This window comes from Xiphophorus hellerii, chromosome 15, assembly GCF_003331165.1.
Source record: "Xiphophorus hellerii strain 12219 chromosome 15, Xiphophorus_hellerii-4.1, whole genome shotgun sequence".
Classification (NCBI taxonomy): domain Eukaryota; kingdom Metazoa; phylum Chordata; class Actinopteri; order Cyprinodontiformes; family Poeciliidae; genus Xiphophorus; species Xiphophorus hellerii.
In genome coordinates, this window is record NC_045686.1 from 23,569,178 (window position 1) to 23,591,155 (window position 21,978).

Genomic DNA, 21,978 nt, shown 5'->3' on the forward strand with positions numbered 1-21,978 from the left:
TACATGTTAGAACTGTACATGTGTGGCTTTTTCTTTTGTAATTTGGTTGAACATAAAATATGTTTTTACTTTATATCAATCTCGTATTGACTTTAACTGCTGTAGTCTGCTGACTAGTTTGTTCTTTCCCAGAGCTAGAACACTCCCGTTATTTATCCTGTGAGTTTCCCTTCCCACATCTATCGCTCCGTCTCAGACTCCCTCTGAGAGAAGGGCCGACTGATTCAAAATGGGGCGGTGATGCAGATGCCTCATTTGAGCACCTGGACTGTCATTATGAACAAAGTGAACTGCTGCTTTGTGAGAGGCCAAGTTGAACCCTGAAACATTGAGTTGCTTTGCATTTGCCTAACTTACAGAGAATGCCTTTTAGGAAAAAGAATAACTATTTTTAAAGATAAATCCAGTTGAATCTTTGAAATGCATACTAGTAATTTATTTTCTGCAAAAAGAGGATTATAAATATGAAAAGCTAATGTAGGTTCACCAAAGCTTTGAACAATATTTAACTTAAGCTTATTCTCATAAAGGTGTTCCTGTATCCGGTTGTTGAAAACATTCTTAAAAGCTATAGTTGCTTAAATCTAAATCAACCAGGGCCTGTTCTAATGAGGCTTTCCTCCTTTTGATTTAAAAAAAAAATTTTTTTGGTTCTTAAACGTTCACCTCCTCGCATGCGGCAATATTTCCTCTGGGTGGAACTCTGTAGTGCATCTGCAGTTCATTTGAGGTTTTAGTTTGATTTACTGCCACAGAGAGACTCGGGTGAGAGCTGCACTGACAGGAAAACACTGAGCTGCAGCGAGAAAGATGAGGAAGTTAGAAAAAAATAGTTCAGCTTCAGTTTGATTGGGGAGTTTGAATTTTCAAAAGCCCCTTTCTTCCTCTTATTGTTAGTTTTTCTTGCGCTAACAGGTGCAAAAACTGTCATAACATGGATGAACAGGATCATTGCTTTGAGCAGTGAGTGAATAGGTTTGCATAGACGAGCAATAGTTAGGTTTACGTTAGAAAAGTTGGAGGGAGACGAAATTCGGCTAAACCATTTTTATCTTAACGTCATCTAAATCCTATCTCAATTAACTGAATAATTTAAAGTAATTTTTTATCCGTAGTATTTCCCCTAAAAAGAATGTCATATTTTGTATGTTTTCGACAAAATCTGCCATTTTGACCGACTGTAATATGACACCAGTAAACAAAATAGTCGTGACTGTCTCCAAACCAATCCCAACTCATTTAAAATCCACCAGTAACCAATCAGAGCGCAGAGCCGTTTGAAATGAAGGCTGAGCCACCCAATCGTAAAGCTTCGCGCCTTCCTGGTCACTGGTGGGTTTTGCCCGGTGAGGGAGGGAGAACGAGCTCTACGTCAAACATTAGCAAAGTTCGTTTTTTAAAATATTAAGCTTAATTCATTAATTCAGCGTCGTTGGGTGGATTATCTCTCACGTTTGCTCAGTGGAATTATTCGTGCAGTATAAGGTAAGTGTTCCTACATGATGCGTTTACTTGTGTTGGAGAATTTCCTGCCGCTTTACGCCTCTCTTTGTTGGCTAACGGGGGCTTAGCCGATGCTATCCCCAAGCTGCTGCTAACGGTAAACTGGGCTCAGACTAATTTCTGGAATCGCATCGTATTTTTACCAAAAGCATTATAAACACATATTGAATTCGAAGCCTGCCTGTATGCTCACCACTTAAATACATTACATTTTACAGTTAAATACTTTTGGTCAGTTTTGGATGGGCGGAGTTGTCAGTTAGCTGCACTAGTAAACGTTATTTTGCCAACATTGAGAATAATATACGCAATCATGCAGCGCGCAGGAATTAGATTGCGCCCGCCTTGTCAAATGGCAACTTTAACAGACTTGAAGAAATAACGTCCGCTCTCTTGGCTTTTATGTTACAAGGGTGTCATGCATGCTATTATTCCCTTCCTTTTCATAAAATAGTCTGTATTCAGTGTAAATTGATAGGCGCGCAGGCTTTGTCTGTTTGGCGGATGCATCGGGGTTTCTTCAGCAGCAGTATTTGAATGCATGACGTTTTCCCTCCTTTCCGTTTTGTTGCTTGTAGCTGCAGCAGGATTCTCTGAAAGCAAAGCCAACGCACGGCGGATTTTTTTTTAAAGCAACAGTTCATGTTTTTATTATTATTTTTATTTTACATTTTCTTTAACCAGGTTGTTGCATTATTAGTGGCTTATAAGCCACTTATTAAGTGGCTAGTAACCAAACGAGGCTGAAGGCCAAAACTATAAAATTAGATTTCCCTCAGAAAAAAAAGAATAAAATACAAGGCAGGTGTTTAAGCCCATACACTTGGGTGTTTGCCTTTGACGTTTAGTAGTTTCGAAAGTGATTAAATATTTAATAAATAAATACTTTTTTTCAGGAAAGCGAACTAACGTAACGGTTTTGTATTTGTGTTCTAGCCTCAAAGCGAAAGCGTAAACCGGGTTTCCCCTCTGAGTTGGAGAAAACACGGCTGCAGGGCGAATGTAAAAAAGTCCATGTTCCAGATGTGGGTGGGGGTCTCAATCGTCTAACTTTTTTTTTTTATTTTTAATTTGAAACTCCACCCTCTGGTGAGAGCCGTGTCTCTTCTCATAAATTGGCTGGCAGTCCGTCATCGTCAGGATCTGGACTTTCCACATTGGACATGGACCTGAGCCAGCAGACCTGAGGACCAGAGCACAGGCCGGCTTTGGGTGTGTCGCTTTTGAAACGAGCTTTCGTGTTTTTACGAGATGCGATTATTGAGACCAAAGTAACCAGTGAATCTGGGGCTGATTGGGAACATGTGACTTAAATATATCGTATTATAGGATTGCGATTCTGGTTTGTTTAAGGAATTTTGAGGCTTTTCAATTGTCCTCTGATTGTAGATTAGGTAGAAGAAACAGTTGTAGTCAAAGACCTGCAATCTGGGTTATTTTAAATCAGCTTCTTCAGGTTCTTGTCTTGTAGCAGAGATGTGTGAACCGCTGGAATGTTCAGGAGTCTGACTGCTGACAGCAGGCTGTGCCTCCAAGTAACAAAAAAAAACTATAATTGAACTTAAAAACCCAGGCTAGTTGAACCCAGATATTTTGTCTTGGGTGTTTAAATCCCTGCTGTTTTCTAACTAAGGCTGAATGTTGTTCAATAATATTTTTATTATTTTTTACAACGTGTCTTTTGCAGTTTATAGCTTAGAGGAGCATTTGCTGCGTTTTCAATGCATATGTGCACAAATATTTGTCTATTCCGCTAATGTCAAAAAGTCCAATTTCACAATTGCAGTGTTTCTGTTAAATAAATGAATTAAAATCACACTTGATAAAGCTTGTTCACACGATAAGTCATTAAAAAACATGGCAGTTACTGATGTAAACTGTTATGTAAGATGTATTCATAATTCAGCCTCATCTGCCTTTTTTTTTTTTAAGGAAATTATAGTCGGAGATTTTACAGAAGAGTAATTGATTCAATACGTTCAAATGACGCACAACTTTTTATGCAATGCTGTAAGAGCTCTGGTGAAGCAGGCTGCACATTGTTTGAAAAAAACCCAAGAATAAACCATCTTCCTCCTACTTTCTGTCGTCTTTCATATTGTAGTTTTCGTCAGTAGTAACATCCGGTGGTTGATCTCGTGGAATGGGGGGTGGTTCCGTTTCATTTTTGCGAAATACATCTATTTCTAATTTTTATAGAAAAAAAAAATTTTTTATGTCTGTCATTGGCAAAAAAAAAAATTCCACTTGTGAATGTCAAACTCAGTGCCAGAGATCACATCACAGAGATCTGCTATCTCTGAGCATCGCTGAGTTTCCTTTCATTCCTGCCTTCTCTGTTGTGTCTTTTCCTGACTTGAATGGAGAGCTTCTGGGTAAACCTACTGGGGACATGCCTGTCAGCAGTTCTGCTGTACTGTGCTGGTGTTCCCACTCACCGGGTCCCTCTGTTCTGTAATGTCATTATGCTGACGTTGCTTGGCCCATCCCTTTGTGTACAGTGGTTAGCTCTACTGTATCATTCTGTTGTTCCAATTGTGTTCTAATGGAGGTTTGTCCACTTGAAACTCTTTGACCTGTATGTAGTGTAGTTCAGATTCGCTAACAGTGTTGTGGTTTCAGTCTACCACAGTGGGCTCCAACCCAACAGCAGTAGGGGTTTAGAGTAAAGGCACAATTGGTTAAAATGTCGGCTTTGTAGTCTGTTTAGGATGTAATGGACTTCAGCTTGCTCCACCACATCTGATGGGTGTAGAAGGATTTCCTCAATGGGTTTCAGTGTAGCAGACAGTGCGCGTCAATGTTTTTAGTTTGAAATACTTGATGAGTAGACTCGCCATTTCCGCCTGTGTGTTTAGTAGCTTTGTGATGGGTTCAGCTCCCATATAGAAGAACGTTTTTCTCTGATACATTACTATAATTCTTGACCTTATGCCTTGCTGCACTTACTGAAATAGTCACATGACGATCCGTGTCATTGCTGGTTTTTTGCTGTCCTTTAAATAGAAGGTATTTGGGTTAAGTTGATGTTGATGCTAATGTATTAATTAAAATTAAGTAGCTGTTGAGTCCTGGTGAAAGTGTCAGGTTTAACACATTTTAACTCTCATCATTTCTACTCATTGCTGCATTAAAGAATTTCAGAAACACAAAAATGACTCCTAATCGTACTTTTAGGGATTGGCAGTTGTCAAGCAGTTTATCAAAAAATAATTATTGTGATTGTGAGAATTATAAAATAACAGATTTTTGTTGCAAATTTCCAAACTACCTCTTGTCATTGTTGCTTATGGTGATTTAACTATTTTCTCATCTGTTGGTCACAGAGGAGGGAAAAGACAACATTCAATATCAATAATAAAACTAATTCAATCCTGGATCATTGCAGACATCCTATTCATACATAGCTTGAGGCCATTGTGTGTTTATTTTATGGCAGTTTTAAAAATGAAATCTCATGGATTATTTATTTATTTTTTCTGTTTTGTATTGGCAAATGCATCTTAGAACTTGAGTCTTATTGAAACTGTAATAATTATCAACATTCTCCAATACAGAAAAAATGTGATTTATTTATGTCCATACTGAGTCTATACTTACTGCAGTTATTGCGGTAAAATTGCATTACATAATGTAACATAAAGTAACCCGGAGACAGAAATGGGCACTATGATTATGGTTAAGTTTTATTTTTAGATATTTTTAATGCTTCTCATCATTATTATCACCATAAAATGAAAGATTTCAAGTCCATATCACCTGTTCCTAAGTACCATTTTAATACAGAGATTATTGGAGTTATATTTATGTTGTCCACATAAATTATTTTTGTATTGATACAGATAACTAGATGACATTCTGTATCATCACTGGAAATTTTCTATGAGACCTGGCTGGTCTAATTAAAGACCAGAGTAGGAATCCAGGAACAGCTCCATAAATAAGAGATGCATTGCGATTGGGCTTGTTTGTCAGATTAAATGAACTTTTATTTTAAGGATATTTTTTTTGGCTTTGTTGATAAAGAATTTACAGGAAAGTGGGTTGTGGGGGAAGACGTGACACACCGCCATGTCCAAATGTACCTTTTGGGAACAAAACAAACAAACCTTAAGGAGGTATAAAATAGAGTAATTAGGCCAAAATTTCTAAACTAAAAATGTTTATTTTATTGCTCTGGTGTAATATTTTCATCTTAAAGTCTGTGTTTCCATTAGCAGTAAGCAAGAAATTATTGTTATTATAAAGGTCTGAAAATATCAGTGTAATTACTATGTCTTACTAAATGAGTTAAATAACTGAAATAAATGAACTTTTCTCTTTTGCTGTTGCTCAGTAAATTAAAATATCTAATTGAATTTTGTGGTCTTGAAACTGACATTATTAAACCTTTTTTATATATATTTTGTAAGTGACTAAAGTCCACTTAACGGGGATCTGTAACATGATCTACTTCTTTAATCTCCAACAGAAAAGCAACAGTTGTTCTGACTGCTGTTTCTCCAAGTTATCTTTAGTGTTTATTCATTTTGTAGAGGTACACCAATTGCAGATTTTTGGCTGACGACCTTTTTTCTTTTTTTTTAAAGCCTGACTTACCGATTCCAATTTTGGCCAGTGCAGATTTACTTCTTTTTTTTATTTATTTTCATGTCGGAAAACCTCTGTAAGTTGGCAATAGCAGGGTGACTATAGTTAACCAAACACATGCAGCCCTGCCAGTCAGTCCTCTCTCTGTCAGGGAAACAGTGACTGATTCTCAGATCAGATCGCTGGATAAGATCGGTTTGTCATGAGAGGATCGACTGACCGCTGATCTCCGAAAATGACAGAAATGGAGGCGAATTTATCAGAGCACCGAAGTTATTTTGATGAACACATGTGCCACTTGTAGTTTGCCAACTGTGGTTTCAAAAACATCTCTACTATATTAAGAGCAGTGGTGACTTTTCTTAAACTTCCGCATACCGTAGATGTACTTATTATTTGTGACCACAAGTTTTTCTCTGGATATTCCTAGGCTCTCTTTAAAAGGAACTGAAACCAAAGGAATGAAAATGCTTTCTGATTTTGAAACCAATATGATGCAACAAAGAAAACATTTAGCCCACAGTGATTGGGATGCTGCATATCTGTCCAGTTGTCCTTCTGTACTTCCTCTTTCACTCCCCGCCCGTCTCTCTGTGTCCTCCTGCTCGTCTCCAGTGGTCCATTACTGTGTTTCACTCCTCCTCAGGTGGTTGACCATGCCTTCTCTGAAGTACCAAGCAGGGGACAAGGTAATGGGCCGCTGGCCTGGCAGCAGCCTGTACTACGAGGTCAAAGTGCTGGGCTACGATGCTAAGAGCCGCCTCTACACAGTCATCTACAAGGACGGCACAGAGCTGGAGCTCAAGGAGCAGGACATCATGGTACTGCCACTGTATTGACTCATCTCCATGATGTTGGGGGATCCACTTTTTTCAGTACCGATACGATATCTAAGGTTTATTATTGGCTGATACAAAAAAACACTGCAGAATTGATTTGAAATGTGTGTGTGTGTTTTTTTTTAAACACAGACATAAATGTAGTAAATTACAGATTTATTTGATAACTCTGCACCAGTACAGGACACTTAAATACACCAACAGTTTCACTAGTTTGGTCAAACATGTAAAAACAACTTTAATTTGTTCAGTCAGTGCAAGAAGGAGAATAACAGCCAATGGAAAGTAAATAATAAACTGAAACTGACTAAAACATGTTGGCCACCGTCATACAAACACATATGAATAAATTGCAACAAACTTTTCAAATGGTTCAGTAAGTGCAATTAGGAATTCTAAATAGAATGTAAAATAATAAAGCATGATGTCACTTATAGGACAAAGTGTAGAATTAGACTGAATAGATCTGTTCTTCTAGATAGGACACATTATGGATACCCAATCTAGAACTTTTTTTAATATCTATCGGATCAGTGCATCTGAAGTTTTAACAAATTTCCTCCTGCCTCCTGATTATGATATTATAGCTTTCTATGTATCAATATACAGTACAGACCAAAGGTTTGGACACACCTTTTAATTCAATGAGTTTCCTTTATTTTCATGACTATTGACATTGTAGATTCACACTGAAGGCATCAAAACTATGAATAACACATGTGGAAATATGCACTAAACAAAAAAGTGTAAAACAACTGAAAATAGCCCTTATATTCTAGTTTCTTCAAAGTAGCAACCTTTTGCTGTGATTACTGCTTTGCACACACTCTGCATTTTCTTGATGAGCTTCAAGAGGTAGTCACCTGAAATGGTTTTCACTTCATAGGTGTGCCCTGTCAGGTTAATAAGTGGGATTTCTTGCCTTATAGTCATGAAAAGAAAGAAAACCCATTGAATTAGAAGGTGTGTCCAAACCTTTGGTCTGTACTGTATATAATTAATACTTTTTTTCTTCCAACAGAGTGTCACCAGCTTCCAGCAGCGCACTCGCTCGCGCTCCCGCTCCAACTCCCGTTCCCCCGGGCGCCGCCGCAGCCGCTCACGCTCCCCCGCTAGGACCACACGCCGCTCGTCATCACGTACCACCACCGCTGCTGCTGCAGCCGTCGCCACAGACAGCACACCGTCTTCACGCGGGGATAAAAAGCTCAAGCAAGCAGCTGAAATCAAGATCAGCCCCATAGTAAGGCTTTTCAGAAAGACTGTGTCAAAAGTCACTAGGACCTTTTCTTCATCTCTAGAAATGTGTCTGTCTTGGATTTTGACCAAAGTTCCCTTCGTGTGTTCCTCACCTTATCTTTTTTCCTCCCGTTTTCTTTTGTTCCTCTCATCTCCATCGATCTCCCTCTGTTTTCTGACGGGCAGCAGCAGCAGGAGAAAAAGCCAGCCGAGAACAATAGCAACAATAAACATGAAAAGAAAGAGGAGAATAACATGGCTAGCAAAGTCAATGAGGTGAGTTCTGGATTATTATGTAGCAAAAATACCTGGAACATCCATCCATTACCCAATACGCTTATCCCTAGTGGGGTCACAAAGGCTGCTGGTCTGCATCTCCAGTGGTCAGCAGACAAAAGGCAAACTGGAACTTTTCCTTAGTTTTTATCAAACCAAGTTCCATCAACAGCTGAGCTGCCAGAGCATGTCTAGACTGCCACATAAAAACAGAAAGGGATAAGTCTATGTAAAGACTGGGTCGTAAAACAGCTGATCAATTGATTAATCATGTGTATTAATCACAATTAATCAATTATTAAAAAGTCTTGGGATATATATATCCCATTATATATATAGAGTATATATATATAATGTGTTTACAGTCATGATTTTAAACTACATTTAATTAAATTATTTCTGAGCCCATATTTTGAAATAATGACTCTATTAAAGTGGGTAATGAGAGACGGGATTCAAACCCAGGACTCTGTTGCTTCAAGGCAACATTGATCCCAACTGAGCCACTATGCAGCCGTTTTGTTCACAAAATTAAAGTTTTATTCACACCTAAGGAGAATTTAGAGGAAATTAACCAAACAGTCATTATTTTAGATTGTGGCAGGAAGCCGGAGAGAAACCTGCAAACAGGAAACCTGTCTAATCTTTTTATCCCAGAAATTTAGTGTCTCTTGTCATGAATGTTTATGTAACTGTACTCATCAACACATGTTCTGTCCCAGTTACTTAAACTTCTCCAGCCTCAAAATGCTCGGTTATTTTCTCATCAGGGATATTTTCCTGAACCAAGTTAGAAATTTCTAGCTCCTCTCTGAAAGTACCTCTATTGCTTTCGAGAGGAGGGGCTGGAGAAACCGTCACATTAGGTCTGTTTTCCTGGTCTTTCTCTTCTTTCTTTCCTTCTCATAAAGATAAATGAAGCCCCTTCTGTACATGTCTTCACTGCAGCTGCTGTCTGCAGTGACGACATGTACAGTACATCAACAGCCTTTAGTGTTTGCTGTCCGTGAATTAAGTAGGTGTAAAACTGGGCTCAGTCAGAACAACAGCAGATGACGGAGGACAGGTGGTACTGCTCCGTTCCACATCCTCCAGGTACATTGATGCTTGGGTTGGGAATGACTGTGTTTTAAATGATTACACCTGGCTGACTGTGGCAGAAAAAAGACCAGAACATTGTTGTCAGTGAGGCAGTGTTGGTGATTTAACTTTGACCTGCAGCCTGAACAAATAGGTTTGACACCCAAATCCACCCAACAGTTAAAAAGAGATGCTATGTTGTCTACCGATGGTGAAGATGGAAGTACAACCAGAGGGCCGTTACTCAACAGCTCTAAGGAATCTGTCTCACATGTTGAAAAAGTGCTTCCGCGGTACAATTCTTCATCCGTACTGCCTCCAAAGGAGTCGAGCCAGACCAAAACAGATTCCAGTAAACAAGATATCTCAAAGTCTTTTCCCGCACCTGGTATTCTCTCCCTCAGCTCCATCAGGACTGGGGAGATCTTTTCTGGAGAAATGTGTTTTCCTGGATGTCAGACAGCTGAATGTGTAAGGAGGCTTGCACAGCATGGGATGGATGACGCCTCTATAAACACCTTTTCCTGAGCGAGACACCTCCTGGTCACGCTCAGGTTCAGGATGGATTGAAATGTGGCATTCACCCAACTGTTTAACAAATTGTTGGAGAACTTGCAGAAATTCTCCTCCGTGTCTTCCATGTCTGCGTGTCCTTGTGCGGCTTCTGTCCTCGCCACATTGGGGATGTCTGAACAAACTCTCTGTTCCAAAGAGTTAACGTCCCTGTCCGGGTCGGTTAGTCCTTTCCGAACAGTGGAAAAACTGTCCCCAACAGCAATTAAGTATTAAGTCAGCGGCTCCATCAGGCCCCCAGTCCTTCAGGGGCCCAATAAATGCTAATATTTTAACACAGCCCACAAATTTATAAAAGCAACATTTGTTTATTGAGATTTTCAATGCTGCTAAATTTAATTTTAAAGGATTTTAGCAAAGAATTTTGATTAACATTTAAATGCAAGATTTTAAGGAGCTGGCAAGTTTACTTTGTAAAGGTTCAAAGAATATTCATAGTTAGATTGTTGTTACCATAGCTACAATCTGATGTTGTGAGTTTAATCTTTGACTTTGAGCTCTGTTTGTTCACAAATACAATTTAGTAAACTGCAATTATAACTGAGTGTTTTTAGGTTGGCCAATTAAACTACTCCCCCTCTCAAAGATTTCACTAAATCTAACACAGAAGCTGTTAGAGTTGCTGATGTTTTTAGCAGCAAGAGGGGCCCCTAAGTCAGATTCTGCTCCAGGCCTCATACAGCCATGGACCGGCCCTGCATGATGAGTTAAAGCCGCTGCACTGCGCAGAGATGCGCAACAAACGAGAGATTTAATTTAATGCTGCTAATGTGGCTTTAATAGCTCTTCCATTTCGTGTCTGTTGAGTTTTTAATAAGAGACACAGAAAATGTTTTGGTTGCTCGAGTTTTAAGGGACGAGTTTCTCAGATCTCCACGCGGCTGCGCGCATCAACTCTGGCTGACTAAGTGGACAAAGCATTTGATATGGTTTGATCCTTCGTGTAACCGGAAAAATAATAATAGAATAATATAAAACCAGCGTGATGCGTGACTACGAAGAGAGCGCGAAAGCTCCTCACCGGGCTGAACCTGAATGATGAGGTTAGCCTGGTTCATTAACCACTAACGCACCGACCAACCGGGAACACAGACATAAACTTTATCAGCGCAGACAGAGCCGGGCGCTGGGCAGCGTGCTGGGATGGAAACGCCAAACATAATCCTTTGTTCACAAATATAAATCATTCTCATCGCTCCCTCAACGCACCTCTGAAAGCGCGACTACAAGTTATTCCTGTGATTCAACGTAGAGCTGCGCAACCAGAGCTAACGCGATGGGTTTTAAACTCTTACCTTGATCAGAAACTCTGGAAAGAATCATAATTCCTCACAGGGGGTTGATGTAAATATCCATACAGGTCAGCCTGTGTCCAGTTTGAGTGAAAGGAGGTGTGCGCTTTCCCTGCTGAGGTAAACTTCAAAAATAACGCTGCGACAGCTCGAGGTAACGTAGAGGCGTCAGCTGTGTGATTGGTCCGCTCTGCCGGCTTTAAATGCGTAAAGTACTGTATAAACCTATCTTCTACAAACCTATATTTTAGGAATGAAAATACTACGCAGTGAAAAGATACAGAGAACCTTGCAATCCGGCTTGATTAAAAAAAAAAAAAAAAGCTTTTTTTTTTTATATATATATTATTTTCCTAAAAAAACATAAACAGCAACGCTTAGCTTGGTGGGGGAGCTAGTAAAGCATGGTGGGCCGCCAGGCTTATAATACACTGGGGGAAACCCTGGAGAAACAGCTGAAAAGGAGGAAGAAGTTGCGTCCAAAAATACAGAAACCTGTGGATGTAATTGTGAGTTTCAAACACTTTCTCCACTGTGAATTAACGTGTTAATTTTTGACGGCTCTAGTGAAAACCGTGGTGTAAAACAGGAGCCAAGGCAGCAGAGAGAATGTACCTAACTCATGTTAATGCTAGCTATGGTTTGAGATGAGTGTGAGCTGCTGGAATGTCATGATGCGTGCAGGTTGATGGGGCCTTGTAAAGGCTTCTGTTGCTCCATCGCATGGTGGAGCAGCACGCAGCTTTCATTTCTCTGCTTTGGGAAAAAAAAAAAAAAAGAACCAGTCTCAGGGCACAAGTTCAGTAACTCTATTATTACTGTAACAGCAGCAGGGTGTCCCTCTGAAAGGCCTTTTTTTTAAACCAAAAATATAGTTATTAAAGAACCCATCTGTATGAAGTTATGTATACATTTTTAGCATTATAACCTGTCTGTGGTATCTTACTGAGCAGAAACGTGTTCTGTTCAGTTTCTATTTATATCAATCAAATTTTATTTGTATAGCACATTTCAGCAGCAAGGCATTTCAAAGTGCTTTACATCATAACAAACACAAAGTCATGCAGCTTAGAATCGACAATCAATACATTACATTAAGTCAAGTGCCATCATGAAATTCGTAATTGATTAAGTTTCAAATACAACACCAGACAGGTGGGTTTTTAGTCGAGATTTAAAGGAAGTCGGTGTTTCAGCTGTTTTACAGTTTTCTGGAAGTTTGTTCCAGATTTGTGGTGCATAGAAGCTGAATGCTGCTTCTCTTCGTTTGGTTCTGGGCATGCAGACCAGAACCAGAGGGGTCTGGAAGGTTGATACAACAACAATATCAACTTCAACTTTCTTGAGGTTAGGAGTAGGCCTGTCACAGTAACAAATTTTGCTGGATAATAAATTGTCCCAGAAGTTATCACGATAAACCATAATATTTTTGTTTTGAGACCATTTTCAAGTAATGGTAGTGCAAGAACAAATTTTTACAGATCAATAAACTTCAAATTCTGATGAACATTTAACACCTGGAAGACATTTTAAATATCCAAAAGAAATAAACAAAACGGAAACAACAAATGAAATAAATCATGAAGTCTCTGTAAACAAAACTGCCCTTCAAAATAAGGGTAAGACCGAATCACCAGACTGACTTTTATCATCCAGATTTTAGTAGAAAGAGAAAAACGCTAAATTATGCTAGTGAAAGTTATTAGTTTGTTTTAATTTATCATGCAATTAATTGATTTATTGATTATTGTGACATTCCTCATTAGGAGTTGTCTAAGGATGCAAAGCTCACAGTGATCCTCTCCGGTTTCCCTCAGGCTGATGCTAAGGTAGAGGTGGATTCTGAGAAGAACCTGGGCCGCTACAACCTGCGCCGCAGGAAGGAAGATGGAGACTCCAAAGCAGCTGAAGCCAAGCCAGAGGAGAGGGAGGAGAGATCGTCTGCTGCCCCTCCTGCTGCTGCCGCCGCCTCCTCCACCCCACTGGACTTTGGAGGGAACATAGGTGAGTCACAGGAGAAGCAGAAAATAAGTGCATCTCTCCAAGCAGAGGGGACCTCATTTAAACTGTGTGTCTGTCCCCAGGAGCCCTCGTCTTGATGCTCTTCCTGCCTGCCTGGGTTCTGTTTCTGGTCCTCCAGGTGAACCAGAAGGATCCCAGTCTGACAAACCTCCCCACTCTGCCTCCACTCGAAACTTTCTGGGATCCTCAAGCTCTTGGCTTTGTCATCATCTGGATTTTCTTCCAGGCTCTGCTCTACACTTTGCCTGTTGGGAAGGTGAGTGAGGATCAGGAGGTTTAATGATGTGAGAACACCGCTGCTGGATGTAGTCCAGGCTTCATGTGAACCGGCACATGACCTGGAGGAAGGCAGAGATTGGATTAGTGGTCAGGAGGAAGGCTGGAGGAATGGAAGCTCTCTTGCTGACATGTTAGGAGCTCAGAAGGCTCTGTCCTGCTCCCACTGTAAACACAATCTTGCTAAATCAGATTTTAGATAATCCACTACTGATCATGTCACATTTAAAGGGGCAATGCTCTGTAAAATCCTCTTTTTTTATATATAATTTGTCATGTTATAATGCTATTTCCTCATCAAAAACATACCTAGAGTGTTGTTTTGATTATTTCATGCATGTTTGAGAACTCCTTTAAAATCCATGGCAACCATTCATCTCTGCAAAATGCCTGGTTGGCTCTACACCTGTCTTTGAGAACAACGCTCCTTCTCAGAGCTGCAGCTTCTAAGCTTCCGCCTCACAGAGCAGCCCTCTCCCACTCAGCTCCTTCAGACTAGCAGCAGCAATTAGCAAACACCTGATGAAAATGCTGATCTCATTATAGGAGTTAATTCTCATTGCAACACTGATAAAAACATTGTTAAAGGGTTAATAGAGTTGTGATAACTTCCTGAAGGCAGAGTTTCAGAAAGAGCAGGAGTTTTTAAAGAGACAGAGGCCCAATTTGAAGGCGTTGCATTACAAAGTCAAATTTCATATTTGATATTTATAGCATTTTTATAACTGAAGTTGACATGGTTACTTTATTGCACTATAAAATGACACAATGCGCCTGTAAACTACATAAATACTACCCGTTTATTATTGATGCCCAGCTTCTGTTTTTACTGTCTGATTCTTCTCTCTGTTGTCTTATTTCAATCCTTTTCCTTTTCCTCTGTGTTTCTGTAGCTGAGTGAAGGAGTCCTGCTGAGGTCTGGGAGAAGGCTCACATACAGAACCAATGGTAAGACTTAGCTGGTCACACTCTGTGACTGAGCCTGTTCTGTTCTCACCTTACCTGGATTTCATGCTTTTAATGACTCTCAGATCTCACCTCTGACTGAACTGTGACACACTGAAGCAACTTTGTTCCCAGATGTTCATCATCATCATAGGTTTTAATAACAGTCACTTTTTGTTCCAGATTAACCAGTTGTGTATCTGATAGCCATTATCAAAGGACTGTTTACATTTCAATAATTGTTGGCCAATGTATTCCAGGTGTTATGAACTTGCATTTGTCATGCTAATGTAACTGTTGTGGCCATTTATGCTAAATTTTTGTAGTTTGTAATTTCTACCAATTTTGTTTTGTTCTTTGGGTAGTTAGAATATATTTAAGTTAATTTAGAACCAAAATTTGTAATTAATTTTTACATTTGGAATTGTTTAGATTACGTTGTTAATTGTTAGACCCTCCCATTAATTTGAGTAATTAAGAACACACCGGGTGCTTGGTGGAGGTGGATTGTTTGGTAAATGTCTGGTGTGGACGGGAGGTTTTGTAAAATGATTTTTTGACCACTTGTTTACACTTGTTTATACCTTCAAACATTAAATTGAGATTATTTTCCGCTTCGACTAAGTTGCGTTTTTTGGTAATTATTTTGTCTCTACTTTTACAATAAACAAATCAATTCTGAAGTGTGTACAAATCCAAAACCACCTGTTACCACCCACAGCCTTTATTGGAATTTTTGGCTTTTTTGGAACAGAAGGCCGCGACAGTAACGTTTAGCCAGTCAGTCTCACAGCATCAGATGTTCACACCGGACACAAAGGTCACAGAGTGATGGAAGCTCCCGGCCAGTTTTCTGTGTAGGCCTCTCTCAATAAATGAATCAATAAATCACATCATACATTAAAATGAGCTCAGTCATTTCCATTTGCATAATATATAGTTTTTCTGTTTTCTCTCTTTCTGCCAAAAACTGGATGATAAAACTGGTGCTTTGAGACTTTGGTCTCAATCAACCCTTTTTTTGCAGGACAATTTTGATGACAGAAACTTCATAATTTATATCATCTGTTATTTTTGTTGTTTTGTTTGATTTATTTTGGATATTTAAAATGTCTCCCAGTTCCAGTGTTAAATGTTCACTAGAATTGAAAGTTTATTGATCTGTGAGAGTATGTTCTTGTATTATTATATCATCAGCATTATGTTACTTGAAAATGGTCTCAAAACAACAATGTTATCATTTATCGCAATAACTTCTGGGACAATTTATCGTTGTGTGCAGGTTTCTTTGCCTTTGTGGTCAGTGCTGCAGTGGTGGCAGCAGCAGTGTACCAGGGAGCTGACCTCACCTACATCCACAGCCACTTCCTGCAGCTGACCTCCGCCTCCTTCCTGGTGTCCATGCTCCTCAGCGTCTACCTGTATGTCCGCTCCCGCTCCGCCGGCCTTGATGAGCGGGCTCTGGGAGGAAACTCGGGTGAGACGCATCACAAATCAGCCATGCTCCGCCTCCGTGCGCTGTGCTTTCTCCTCATTTTAACGGCGCCTGCTGCCATCTGCTTTGACTGTCCAGGAAAGGTGATCTATGACTTCTTTAAAGGCCGTGAGCTGAATCCTCGCATCAAGGAGTTTGACCTAAAGTTCTTCTGTGAGATGCGTCCTGGACTCATTGGCTGGGTGAGTGCTGATGGCATTTCTGAGGATCATTCAAAGTGGGCAAGTAAGGCCAAACATCGCCACCAGGGGGCGCCACATGGCTCAGTGGCAGAGCAGGTTCACCATATGCAGAGGCTGCATGTCTTCTTCGCTCTCTGCCTTTCTTCTTCTCAATCTACTGTTGAATCATCACCTTAGTACTGTTAGAAAACAGCACCCCCTGCTGAATTTAGAGATCTATTATTTTTCTGTGGTTTATTTTACACTTAATAACAATCTGTGGCTGTGAGTTGATTACAGTAACTAGTGAGGTGACTGTTTCATGGAAAGGCTCATTGAGTGATATTAACTAAACTGTGTTAACACTAACATTTAATGAGTCATCGCTTCCATTTAAAACCATCGATTTGTTTGTTGTCCTTCTGATAATCTGATCATCACTACATTGTAATATATTACAATGTAGTGATGATCAGATTTAACACCATATTTATGAAGCAGTTGGTAACACGGTTGCCTAGAAACAAAAAAGTCCTGCGTCCTTTCTTGTTCCACTTTTGAAAGCTTTGCTTGGACACTCAGGCAACAACAAAACATGACTGAGTTAATTGGTCTCTGAATTTTCCTTGGCCATAAGAGTGTGTGTCTGAATGGCTGTTTGTCCTGTGAGTCTTGAACAGTGTTAGCTGATGCTCCTTTAGCGTCCACACTGTGACTGTTTTCACAACTAGTATCTCTAGACATCAGAATTTGAATATAATCAAATCAGGAGGAAACTGGTCAGTTTGTCTCTTTCTGTGACTTTCACATTAAAGACCTTGGAATGAAGGAACATTTAAAAACAACAGGGCCTGTATTCTTATGTATTCACAGAGAATCCTAAGACTAAAAGCAACTGGTGGTGACATCATGTTAGTAAAAGTCATAGCGTTTCTGGACGTTCGTTCCATTGACTGATATGACTTTTCCTTCTTAGTGTCTGATCAACGTTGCCATGGCGCTGGCTGAGATGAAGCAGCAGAAACTGGACACTCCGTCATGCTCCATGATCCTGGTCAACGTCTTCCAGCTCATCTACGTGGTGGACGGCTTGTGGAACGAGGTTCGCTCAGCTCACTTGCCAACATTCCCAGAAATGTCCCCTCTGTCAGCTGAAACGTGATTGAGCCAGTGTTTCTCCTCCAGGAGGCCATCCTGACCACCATGGACCTGATGGATGACGGCTTCGGCTACATGCTGGCCTTTGGGGATCTGGTGTGGGTTCCCTTCACTTACACCCTGCAGGCTAACTACCTGGTTAGCCACCCCAACCCCCTCAGCCTCCCAGTGCTCACTGCCATCGTTGTACTCAAACGTGAGTAGTATCATAGCAATTATCATATCGAATTATTTAAAATATTATCACAACAATACCGCAAAACATTGTAATAAAACTATATAGCCCACACCTGTTAACTTCATGTTAATGTAGTTTTAGATATGTTCTGAACTATATCTGTTTTAGATCTTATATAGTTTTGTAAACATTTTATGTCACCAGCACTTTGATACAGGCCTCTTAAAATAAGATTTTCTGACCACAAATAGTTTTTATTTATTTACTGCATTTACTTTTATTTATGAAATTGTAATGTTTTCGTACCTTCCATGGATGGAAATGAGCATTTTGCTGAATTCGGTATATTGACAAGAGTATTATACATTCATTAATATGCACTGTCCCATTTAAAGAAAATCAACCTGATGATGCAGTAATCAATATATTATGTAAAAATGGTCTCCAAGCAGAAATATTCTCGTTTATCGCATTAACTACTGTGACGATTCATCGTCCAGCAGAGTCAGTCGTCATGACAGTCTGCCTCTGTGTTTCAGTTGTTGGCTTCTACATATTCAGGAAATCAAACTCTGAGAAAAACGCCTTCAGGAGGAATCCGGCGGACCCCAGACTGTCCCGTAAGTTCAGCCCAGGGTTTGGGACGTCCTTTGGACGCCGTCTTCCTCAGGCTGTCACAGGAAAACTTCAGTGTCCTCTCTCCCGATGTGTCCAGATTTGAAAACCATCCCCACAGCTACAGGGAAGAGCCTGCTGGTGTCCGGCTGGTGGGGGGTGGTCCGCCATCCCAACTACCTGGGAGACCTCATCATGGCTCTGGCCTGGTCCCTACCGTGTGGTGAGTGGACCTCACCTCTTTTAGCACAAACATTCAGGCTCCAAAGGCCCAAAATGACACGGCTAACTCTGGAACGTTTAACCTAAACACTGCTGAAGTTTGTGTGAGTGAGAGAGAGAGGTGAATTCAAAAGGTGACAAACTAGACTAAGAAACATGACCAAGAGTTAAAGTGAAACCATATAAAGCATATCTAGGTGTAGTTTTCTACACCTTTTAAGTGTACATTATCTATTAGCCTACCTAAAACTTAGGCCACTTTATTAGTGATTTAGGTTGTTTTGTAAAAACAGAATACTTCTGTGCATTGTATTTTTGGTAAGCTAAAAAAACAGTCTGTGGTCTAAGCTGTTCAAGTTTTGTTTTTAAAATGTAAATTTAGTAGTTTGGACAGCAATGCTTTAAATTTTTCATGTATATATCACAGTACTATGTGCAGCTGAAAAAGGTTTGTATTGTTTCACAGATATTGTTCGATGTTATTCAATAAAATAAGATTGGAAAATTGAAGGTTTTTTATGACTTTGCATCACATGACAGTATCCCTTATTTAAAAAACATCAATATCTGTCAAAATCAGAATCAACCAGCCACTGCTAGTGGGAACCAGCCAGTGAAATCATACACTGCAGAGTCATCAATAAATCATAAATATTTGTCAATAAATATAAAACCACTCAGAATAGCTCGCTATGGACAAATGAGAGCCCACTCCAGATGATGTATGATGTTGTGCCCTTCCTGTCTGCAGGCTTCAGCCATCTGCTGCCCTGGTACTACATCATCTACTTCCTCATCCTCCTGGTGCACAGAGACTCCCGCGACATGAACGCGTGCCGACGGAAGTACGGCTCGGCGTGGGACAAGTACTGCCGAACGGTGCGCTACCGGATCATTCCCGGCGTCTACTGAGGATCCGATCCGAGGTCTTCCCCTCCCAGCATCATGACCACCAGGATGCCCTCTGAGCGTCCTGGACCGACTGACCCACTGACTTTGGAACATTTTTAAATCTGAATTGAAGAATTTTTAATTTTTTTTTTTTTCTTCTTTTATATAATGAATAGGAAAAAAAGGACAATTATATTTTGGACTTTTTCAAGAACTGCCTTTTTAATAGAAAAATAATTATAAAAAATGAAATCTTTAAAAAGTTTACAAAAGAGGAGAAAATGAAAAGAAAAAGTAAGCACCTCTTGTTGGAATATTTTGTTAGGACGTACTGTATATTTTTGTATATACACATTTGTTTTTTATACTTCAAAGTAACATACCACCTGCAGAACCTTCAGTTCTTTTTTTTTTTATTTTTGAACAAATTTCCCTGTAGCAGCCATTTTCACTCTGCTCCATTTCCAGCTTGGCTTTTCTGATTACGTCTAAGTAGACATTCCTGTCGTCAGCCTGTGTATATTGTGAAGGACGGGACTGACTGCGTCCCTCAGTGATGATCTGTACAGTGGAACTGTGACTCATGTTAATACTCAGGACTCCAACGTAAATTAGGACATTTTTTAGCTTCGTTTTGTTTCTAATCTATAGAAACCTAGTTTTAACTCGAGTGCGTCAGATGATTTTAGAGGTTTTATTTAAAAATGCACTAATGGGTTTTGTCTCTGTCCCAAAGTGTATTTGATTGGCTTCGCTACCTCAGCTTCACTCACTGTTCTCCCCTCCCTGAACCCTCCAGGTGGCGCTGTGTTGCGAGTGTGACACAAGTCAAACTCGTCCGTTTTTAACAGCGACAGTATATCCTCGTAGAGTCTGGATGGTGCTATTTATTATGAATTGAATTGGTTATGAATTCCCATATAATGCCACTTATTTTCATTGATTGTACTTATTTTAAGCTTTAATTTCCACATGAGGCCAGTGATGACTGAATGAAGTTCTTACTGTGACGACCTGCCACGCCCGGTAGCATTGAAACCTGTCCATCTCCAAACCTCAAAGTGTTTTTATGCATGTTCAGCTGTAGTTCATCATACAAGTAGCAATACATCAGCTAAACTAAGTAGTTGGCTTTTTTTTTTTTTTTTTTTTTTAAATGCTGTGCTGACTGAATATCTTGTAAATAATTTTTAATCATGTGATTTATTTTTTAAGAATAGAAGTGATAATAGTATAATTGCAATGTTTCCAAGTAGCTATTTAATGTTGCTTTATTTTATAAAAAAAAATTTGCGATTTGTTTTTTAATTTAATTTTGACCACTGTATTTATGTTTACACCCAGGCCTGCCAGGGTTCTGGATTCCATTCAGTTTGGAATTGGCTCGACCCTGTTTTGCTCCAAGATTAATCTGTGGTGAATCATATGTTATAGTGGGAAGCAGTACAGCTGAACATCAACAGATCCAGTGGGGCTTACTGTGAGGAGGAATCCAGAATAGCAGCTAGATGAAGCTTATCTGTGTAAATGTTGCAGCATCAAATAAAGATTTTCAGTATTTTCTTGTCCCACTTTGTGTGGCTTTATTTATTTACTTGCAGTTGTGAAGAACAAAGCCTTTCTGATTGGGTCGATTGAAAGTTGAGATATTCGAGTGATTCAATTCAAAGTAACTAAGCTCTGCTAAACTGCTTTAGGTGTTTTGATAATTGTGCTTTAAATATTTTTTTTCAAAATAACATAAGACCAATAACATTTTAAAATAACATTTTTAAAATTTTATTTTAAAAATAAAATTTTTTAAATAAAAATTTTATTTAAAAAAAATAAAAACTGATATTTTTATATCCGTTATCTATGTTGTATATAGATACAACATAGCTTGTATCTATATCACAAGCTATGTTGTGATATAGATACCGATGTAATTATGGGGAAGACACTACATCCAAACAGAATGGAAAGGTGAGTGGAAGAAAGAACTATCCAAGGTTCACAATAACAAATTTTCCTGAATAATACATTTTCCCAGAAATTATTGCAAAAAAGGTAAAATTGTTGTTTGAGACAATTTTCAAGTAATATAAAGGTAGAGGCATAATGATCCAAGAACACATTCTCAAAGATCAATAAGCTTCAAATTCTGTTTAACATTAAACACTGGAATTGAAAGAAATTTTAAATATCCAAAATAAACAAAACAATAAAATGAATTATGACTGTGTAAACAAAATTATCCTTTTTTTAAATAAAAAAAGGGCCAGTTAAGGCCAGTCACCAGACTGGAGACTTTTGTCATCCAGTTTTTGTCAGAGAAAAATGATAAATCAGGCAAATGGAAATTGAGCTCGCTTTAATTTATCATCTGATTGATTTATTGTGACAGGGCTAGTTTATGGTAATCTTTTATTTTTTTCCAACTGATGTTCTTGAAAGTAATATGAATATTCTGGAGTGGTTTCGAGTTCCAGCTTAAATATAAAGGAGAGAGATAAAGATGAGGGTGGTGGCAAAGAGGCTTTCCAACCTCAAAGATAAATAGAACACCAGAGAAAACATGAAGCTGTTAAAAAAGTTCGATTGCTTTGATGGCTAAAAGATTAGGAAAGGTATAAATAATTTG

General features: G+C 39.2%; 1 protein-coding gene across 3 annotated transcripts; it reads left to right on the forward strand.

The window, feature by feature from the left end:
- Positions 1–1,321: 1,321 nt before the first annotated feature.
- On the forward strand, positions 1,322–20,924 carry lbr (lamin B receptor). Of its 3 annotated transcripts, none has more exons than XM_032585716.1 (14): positions 1,322–1,485; positions 6,740–6,914; positions 7,954–8,175; positions 8,358–8,447; positions 13,210–13,396; positions 13,477–13,670; positions 14,584–14,638; positions 15,918–16,112; positions 16,209–16,312; positions 17,268–17,393; positions 17,477–17,645; positions 18,167–18,247; positions 18,343–18,465; positions 19,216–20,924. In XM_032585716.1, exons 2-14 carry the CDS (start codon positions 6,750–6,752, stop codon positions 19,374–19,376), a joined length of 1,872 nt encoding a protein of 623 aa, XP_032441607.1. In that variant the 5' UTR covers positions 1,322–1,485; positions 6,740–6,749; the 3' UTR covers positions 19,377–20,924. The 3 variants fall into 3 exon arrangements, with proteins under 3 accessions (XP_032441607.1, XP_032441610.1, XP_032441609.1); XM_032585719.1 differs by having other exon boundaries at positions 8,361–8,447; XM_032585718.1 differs by lacking the exon at positions 1,322–1,485 and adding an exon at positions 2,587–2,715.
- Positions 20,925–21,978: the final 1,054 nt, after the last annotated feature.